Source organism: Poecilia latipinna, unplaced genomic scaffold, assembly GCF_001443285.1.
Source record: "Poecilia latipinna isolate Pla-1442-1.1 unplaced genomic scaffold, P_latipinna-1.0 Scaffold1684, whole genome shotgun sequence".
Classification (NCBI taxonomy): Eukaryota; Metazoa; Chordata; class Actinopteri; order Cyprinodontiformes; family Poeciliidae; genus Poecilia; species Poecilia latipinna.
Genome location: NW_015114300.1, coordinates 15,927 through 23,797, shown reverse-complemented (window position 1 = coordinate 23,797; position 7,871 = coordinate 15,927). Strand labels below are relative to the sequence as shown.

The 7,871-nt window shown below is 40.1% G+C and overlaps 2 protein-coding genes across 3 annotated transcripts in view; both read right to left on the bottom strand.

Annotated features, from left to right (window-relative positions):
• Window positions 1-21: 21 nt before the first annotated feature.
• lenep (lens epithelial protein) lies at window positions 22-2,272 on the bottom strand. The gene is made up of 2 exons (XM_015060066.1): window positions 308-2,272; window positions 22-182 (listed from the first exon to the last, which is right to left on the bottom strand). Exon 1 carries the CDS (start codon window positions 602-604, stop codon window positions 410-412), a length of 195 nt encoding a protein of 64 aa, XP_014915552.1. The 5' UTR covers window positions 605-2,272; the 3' UTR covers window positions 22-182; window positions 308-409.
• Window positions 2,273-4,777: 2,505 nt separating this feature from the next.
• shc1 (SHC (Src homology 2 domain containing) transforming protein 1) overlaps window positions 4,778-7,871 on the bottom strand; it is a 19,014-nt gene continuing 15,920 nt past the window's right edge. For both annotated transcript variants that reach the window (XM_015060064.1, XM_015060065.1), the window contains 5 exons: window positions 7,566-7,728; window positions 7,264-7,321; window positions 6,950-7,066; window positions 5,179-5,435; window positions 4,778-5,082 (listed from right to left, as the gene is read on the bottom strand). In XM_015060064.1, coding sequence (XP_014915550.1) covers window positions 4,954-5,082; window positions 5,179-5,435; window positions 6,950-7,066; window positions 7,264-7,321; window positions 7,566-7,728 — 724 coding nt within the window. In that variant the 3' untranslated portion in view covers window positions 4,778-4,953. The remainder of the gene's footprint in view (window positions 5,083-5,178; window positions 5,436-6,949; window positions 7,067-7,263; window positions 7,322-7,565; window positions 7,729-7,871) is intronic.

Here is a 7,871-nt window from a genome sequence, read left to right as displayed (position 1 = left end):
TAAAAAGAAAGAAACAACATATGAAGGTAGAAATATTTAGTTTATTGGCACATCAAGGAAAAGAAGGTTAGCACAGTCCAAAAAAATCCAGGATCTTCAGAGTGATGCTCTAAAATGTTGACCCCAGTCAAGTAGCTTTAAAGAATGATTCCTCAAACCTCAAAATGGACTTCAGATGGACACTAAAACAGAAACGGATGGATTTGAAATATTGCAATCAGGAAAAAACCGTTTGCTTAGTGATCTAAATATAAAAAAGTATATTATTTGGCTTGGTAAAAACACAACTGGACAAGAGATCACTTACCATAGCTTTTCCAAGAATGTTCTTCATTTGCTCCAAACAAATGCAGACTAAAATTGCATTCAGTCCGTCAAATGTTTACAGCTGGTGCTTTCTTTCGGTCCTTCAGTCAAGGATCTCCTTTATACACCAGCAGCAGAGGAGGAAATAAAGACACTCCTTAACCGACTGGATGAAACCATAGGAAAAATTCCCTCCCAGGAAGTTCTTGCCCCGTCCGAGACCCATGGTCATGTCCCGGAGGTGCTGCCCCAACGAGGACGCAGGCATGGCCTGGGGAAGAGGACGCTGAGGGTGCATGGCTTGGGAAGCAGAATCGATGCAGAGGCAAAGGTGACCCGTCAGTGAGAGCGTATGTGGAAGGATGCCTGTCAGGTCAGGCCAGCCCTACGGTAGCCTCTACTGTCCAAAACTGCAGCTGCCTCCACTCACATCCAGGATTTTCTCGTCTCATCTGCTGATTTTTTTGAAAGCTTTGTTTATCACACTCGTCTGTGTTCAATCCTCACACAAAAACTGCTTAGGACACCCCACTGTCACAGCTTCTGCTGACAAATGGGAGAGTTCCAGTAGGTCCCCACCCACATCGCACCTTTTGTTTAGGACAGTATATGTTGGACCTTCACACATTTCTAGCAGTGTTTTTGCAGGTGCATAAACACCTCAGATTTGACCCTTCACCCACAAGAACAACTTTTCTCTGGGTTCTTCAAAACGTCCCTACTGGACCACGGGTATCCCCAAAATAATCCTTTATTTCTGGCAGGCTTCAAGTGATCTTCAAAATAAGAGAAGCATTTAACCTCATGCTCAAAAGGTTTTCTTAATAATCCGTTAATAGTTGTAACTTCAAATGCTGATTTATTTGAACCTCGAAAGTGAGCCTGAATTGTGAGACAGTATGTCTACAGTATCTTTATACATTTGCTGTCTCAGTCTAAAAGTGTGTAAAAGAAATTACGAAATCAGTTTTTACTGAAAATTGCTGCCTTACTCCAAGTCCATCTCTGATTGGGTGATTAGCCCTTGGTGATGGCTCCTGTCCCAGGGGCACACATTGCTGAGAGCTGAGCTTGGAAACTGACCAAACCTTGGACCTCATCAAGAAGGTTTTGCCTGACAGAGTCAGGGATCTGGACTTTTTTTTTTTTAATGTTACTGTCAAAATGCTACATTTGTCTAATTTTGTCTCGTTCCAGTATGTGAGGCTTATTATCATTTCCAGAAGTAATCCAGATTAAAAAAGTCCAGATATCCAAAGGTCCACCTTTTCAGAATGAGCCGTTGTAGCAGAAAACCAAACTAGAGCAGCAGCAGAGATGAAAGTGGGCAAACCACTTAGGCAGAAATGCAAGCTACTTCCACAAGTGCCTCATATTACTAAAGTAAGGCACTTTTTCCTTTTTAATTTGTGGTTGTTCTCGTACATTAAGTTCATACTTCATACCAAATCTCAATCAGTAATTTTACTAGTGAATCCCCTCATCATAACACTTTACTTTCTTGGTAATAGGAGAGTAGAATTAGTGTAGCATCTATGCTTCACTATTTCGCTTGCATAATGAACTAGGGAATAAACAACGTTTTTGATTGGACTGATTACAATCCTGATAATTCTCCCTCAATTAATCCTGAAAGACAAAAATCTCTGAGCTTTTGTGTCTGTCGGATTACCAAGAAGAGACCAAAAGAGTTAGACAAGGCTTTGGTAGATAGTTCTGGTCAATACAGTTAAACACGGCTCACACTACAGGATACTTTGTTTTGATTTCAGTTAAATGCAATTTAGGCCAGTAAATTAACAAAATCAGCTAAAATGCAACTAAAACCCACAAAGATGTGTGATGTATGTATTTATATATACATATATATATATATTTATATATGCAATCTATATTTTCAGTTACAGGTGTAAACAGACATGTTTCCCTATAAAGGAAAACAGAATGAAAAGAAAATATAAAGTACAAATCAATATCTTTGCACACAATTCAAAAAGAACCTTTGGCTTAAAATCATAAACAGCATCAACAACACTATTACTACTGCGAACAACAAAACATCTTTTTTTTTTAAAACTTATTTCCATGCAACAAAAGGCAACTGTGATGAACAACAACACAGGACCGGTTCACTAATGACAGGAGGGTCAGCTGAGTCTATTCCAGCACGACATGCACACACAAAGTAACGACAGAGCTCCTTCCTGGTTTTCCTATTTCTGACCCATCTGAACAGTTGCCACTCTGGGTATGTGAGCACGTTTGATCACATGTGACTTAAAAGGTCCCTTCTCACATTTCGACATTTTTGGTTTCAACCTCTCTTAACATTCTAATATGAACAACCTTAATGCTGTACAGTCTGCGTTCCTCATTGAGTAAGTCATTAAATACACAATAGAAACAATATTTAAGCTGATCACTCGAAAAATGATGTTATTTACAGGTGATCAAGAAACATATCCTCCCCCAACGGTGACATCAAGTATCTGTGACTAGAAGCTGAATGCAGGAATGTGCATCAGAGGAGATTGCCATCACTGGAGCCGCATGTTGTCGTCATCGGGGTGTTCCTTTTTCCAGAGTTTTTGCTAAACTGAGAGATTCTCCTGCAGTTGATTACGTCTGAATTAAGTACATAAGGTGACTGCATTGAAAAAAACATGACTGCATTGAGGAAACAAGGCACAATCAAAAAGATATAAAACACGTCATGAACTGAGGGGAGAAGAAAACAACGGCATTAACTTCCACCCCCCTTTTTTAAAAATTCTTGTATGTTTGAAAATAGCACACTGAAGATCGAAACCGCTTCAAAAAATGATCTATAGTCACGTAGAGCCACTTTGTTTCATAAAAGGTTTTTGATTTTTTTGTTTTTTGTTAAAAAGATGATTTCATCTTATTAAACAACACAATGACAGAATACACTGCATTAGTTTTTGCAAGCAGAACACTCTTACTTAAAGACTGCTGAGCATTTCTCACCTTTGCTTTTACTCTGAAGCTACAACTCATAGATTGTCAATGCAAACACACACTAAAGTGCTATTGAAAAGCAACGTCCTTGCTTCTCAAAATGCACCATTTCTTTTCTCTGTGGCTGACATCAGTGTACTTTAAAAATCTCCTCTTTGACGCAGGATTCAGGCACAATCACCTCAAATTATTTCTCCACTAAAAAAAACAAGCCCATTTAGAAATGAATATGACGCAACAACTAGGCATGGGCCAGTTAACCAGTACTCGTGTGTACCACGGTTTTAAACATGTGTGGAACCGAATGGTTTGCAGATGAGACGAGAATAGAGTAGCAAAATGCCACTAACTGTTTACTTGTTGCTGCCCATTACAGGTCAGCTGGTGATAAAACATGGCGCAACACTTTACAAATTCAATCGCATGTTTGGAGAGCATCCGACTGTGCAATCTACCTGACTAAATATGTAGCTTCAGTTTAAAATATCACAGTTTAGTAATAAAATAAATGTTTTCACATCATTTTAACTGTAACAACCAATTTCATGTGTAATTTTAGCAGCAGCAGAAGCAGTAATAACTGTTGATATTCTGTGTCAAATAAAGGGAATTACATCACATCACTTTTTTTTTTTTTAGCAGATTTTTACATTGTTTGATTGTATTATAGATTTTTACATTATGAGAATATAACACCGGCCCATGCCTAGAGACAACTGCTAATAGTCATGGCTTCTCTTTTTTATTTTTTGTGTGTCTTTTTTGCAAATAGCAACCGAGTTTATGATCTTTGGCATGACATGAGCGTGTGCATGGCGTGTAAAGGTGTGTATATACATTTGCATGTGTGTTTAAAAGGTTTGGGGGGGATACAGCTGTTTTGATCTTCCTGCACTCCACATGTCCAGTAAGTTATTTGACTCATGATTACAGAACAAAATATACAAAAACACAATGAAGGATATGATGGTCTTTAGCGTAGCTTTTGCATACAGGCTTGTCACATTTACTTCTCCGGTGAGACTTGAAGGGTGAACTGAACTCGGTCAAGTCCCCGAAACCGCCTGGTTTCTCTCCGCACCCCCCCCCCCCCCCCCCCCCCCCCAAAAAACAACCCACCCGAAAAAAAATTTCCCCTCCTAAATAAAGACACCAACCATCTCAATCCAAGTCTGTTCATGTTCCTCCACAGTTCAACCATTTTAGAAAACAATTCCATGTATTCGTAAGCAGTTCTGTTTTTCTCCTCATAAACGCATAAAAAATAAGAAAAAGCATTGCATCTGTTTTCTGCCCTGTTGTGATGTTGGTGAAGGGCTCCTCCCTGCTTCACAGTTGGTTCAGAAAATGCAGCAGTGCCTCTCTGTGGTGGGTGGGTGAGTCCAATGGGTTTCTAGGAGACTGCAGGTCACAGACTGGCAGAAGATGTGGCAACAGCAATAAGAAAGTAAGTTTTTTGTTTGTTTGTTTGTTTTTTTTGTTTTGTTTTGTGTTTTTGCTGAGAAACAGGTGATATATTTTAATTATTTTGGCTTGTACTCGTGTCGTTTCATGGGAGTGTGTAGTGTCGTGTGTACTAAAGCATATGATTTTGGGAGTGTGTTGTGTGGATTTGGAGATGGAGTGAGAGTCTATTTTTGGTGGAGTATTTCATTGGCGCGTGTGGCTTCAGGCCCTGCGCTCCACTGGCTGCTGCAGAAACACTTCGCTCCCGGCTGACACAATGGGCAGCCTGTTGTCCATGTGGTAGCTGATTAGGTGGCTGACGCTTCCAAACCGGTGGTCTTTTGTGCGTACCTAATGGAGGGGTGGGGAAAAGCATCAAGTGTTACCATCAACACCACTACGTCCAACTAAAATGTAATGCTTCTTCAACTCCCGCCCACAACTTACCACTCCCTCTGGGTCGACAAGAAGCAGGTGCTTGGGCTGACCCCCCTGCTGGCCCGTAAGGACGTACTGCCCGGGAGTGGTTCCAGATTCCCGCACAAGGAAGTCTCCGTCTCGGGTCAACAGTCTCTCCGCCTCTTTTCGACTCAGGCTACCGTGGAACCAGATTTCGTTCTGCAGCTGTTGCACCAGCGACGGCGGAACCACCACTGACGTTGGGCCAGCGTGTCCAGACACTCCCAAGGCGTCATCGAGCGGTTCTTGAAGATAACAAATGAAAACAGATTGTAACATTGTAGCCTTGTTTAGAGGACATGATCCAAGATATAAACGCAATGGAAGATAGAAAAATGGGTAGATGGAATAAACAGTCTGATGGTTTGTTGGACAGACAAACTGATGGACAGCTTGAAGGACAGATGAACAAAAGAATGGATGAACTGAGAAATGAACAGATGGAAGAAGGAAAAATGGATATTTATGTATAACTGGATGGAGGATCAACCAGATGGATAAACAGGAGAATGATCGAAAAATTGATTAATTAATGGTTGGATAGGCAGACCAATGTGTAACCAAGAACAATATTGAAATTAAACGCCTCCTCTTAAATTCTGAATGATTCATCTGCTGTGGTCTGAACGCACAACCTAAGAACTTCCTCCTGGTTTGCATCTGGAGGAGAAAGCTGCACTAGAGTTTACATCAGGCCATAAAGCGTCCCACCTGACCTGGGCCGAGCTCGTAGGCATTGTGTCCGCGCCAGATGCAACTTTAATTAGAGGCCTAAGGTTGAATTAAACCCAACATATTTAAATTGAGCTTTTGCTGCTTTTGTTTTTATTGCACCATTTGGTGCATTGTTACTTTTCCCATTTTTAGCTTTTGTTCAACATTTTCAAGCTCCATTGTGTCGCTTGTTGCAACCGCAGGGTGAATCAAATGCAAATCTTTTGGGATGCATTGATAGGAGCAGAGCAGAGCTGCGTAACGCATCCAGTTGTACATTGTGCTGCAGCTGTTACAGTCCAACTCCTGCACTTTACCTTCTTTCCTCAACAAGGCAAACTGCTTCCTCCTCTAAACTATAAATAGATTAACACAACATGGTTTTCTTGATTAGGGTTCTCTGTCCTGAATGTGCTGGCACACTGGAGAATGAAATTAAGAGTACCATTTGAGTGGACAGACAGACTGACCAATGATCAAGTTTGAATACTGTCTGGTGGATTGAAGGATCGACAGGTACAAGCTTTAATTTAATTTCTGGAAATAAAATTGATTATCTTTCATGCTTGCTCATATTTTGTACAACAGAAAAATACTCAAGTCAAACACACGCAAATCATTAAAAATATACATTTCTATATCTTCCAAGCTGCATCATAAGTCTGCAGACAACGCAAATTTAATGTGTAAAACTCTGTGAAGCTCGCCAATAATGTTTTATAAAATGCCAATTTAGTCCCATATATTTCCTCATTGTTTCCCTTTGCAGAAGCTTCTGTTTTTAGTTTGAATCTGATGGAATAACAGCTTTTTTTTCCACTGTTAATGTACAACCTTTATTTTCTGCATACAGTAATTACCAGTTATTCTTCTGTTTTGATTACAACCCACACATCCCATTTACAACAGTTCATATCAGTGTTTCCTAATTTCACAGCAAATTGCTTTATTGTGGCATTTCTGCATTTCACACAACCGTGCATTTGAGCTCAGAAAGTGAAGAAATTACATTGTAAACTAAGCTAAGCTATTGAGAGAGACTCACTCATGTCAAAAACGTCTCTGTGTGCATTTCCATTAGCTGCTACAGGAGGTCTGGGTTTTTCCACGTTCACGTATGATGGGTCGTCAAACAGCTCCCGACCTCCTTCTTTGGCACCCACTAAAAAAAAACAAAAAAAAATTATAAAAAGGTGTACAAAGACATTTTCTTCTTTTAAGTAAAAGAACACAAAGAAAATAAGACAGCATTTTCCTATTATAAGGGCTAAAACATATGTCTTCAGTTAAAAAAAAAAAAACACTTTTTCTTTCTGAATTTCCAAAGAATAGGCACAGAGAGGCAAAGATGCAGCTCACCTGGTAGAGGAGGCACAGGCTGTTTGTGAATGTCGCTCTGACCTGGCTGCCCGTAGGGCTGCAAACAAAAAACAACCAGAAGACCAAAATTATGTAGGTATTACTAAAATAATCACAAAGGTCAAAAATTATATGAAGAAGATTTATTCCTTCTGGATTACAGTAACATTTCCCACAGCTTCCAAGACTACAACTTGAAAATGCACTAAAGTACAAGTTAATAACCAGCATAGTGTAACCAGGCCAGTGGTGAATTTAGGCATAAGCAGATTTTCTTCCCTCTCTAATCCACTCATTCTTACCAGTGTTGCTCCTGGACGGGTCCTCATGTCAATCAGTCCACCAGGGGGAGGCTGCTTATCAGGAAAGTTATTATAGTAAGGAACCTCAGCAGAAGGAGGAGGAGGAGGAGGGACAGCCTCGTCATCTTCTTCCTCCCATGCAGAGCCATCAAACGGAGCCATTCTGACAAAGACAAGATGTTTAGAAAATGAAATACAGAAAAAAAGTGAAAGAAAAAAAAAAACAGTAAGTGGCTGAGAAATTACAAAAAAAAAAAAAAAAAAACCATGCCGTTTATTTGGTGGGTTGTCCCCTCTAGGGGGGGC

Bases quoted from the DNA above. Each gene is read 5' to 3' on its own strand.
- lenep (XM_015060066.1), bottom strand. From the start codon at position 604: ATGCACCCTCAGCGTCCTCTTCCCCAGGCCATGCCTGCGTCCTCGTTG.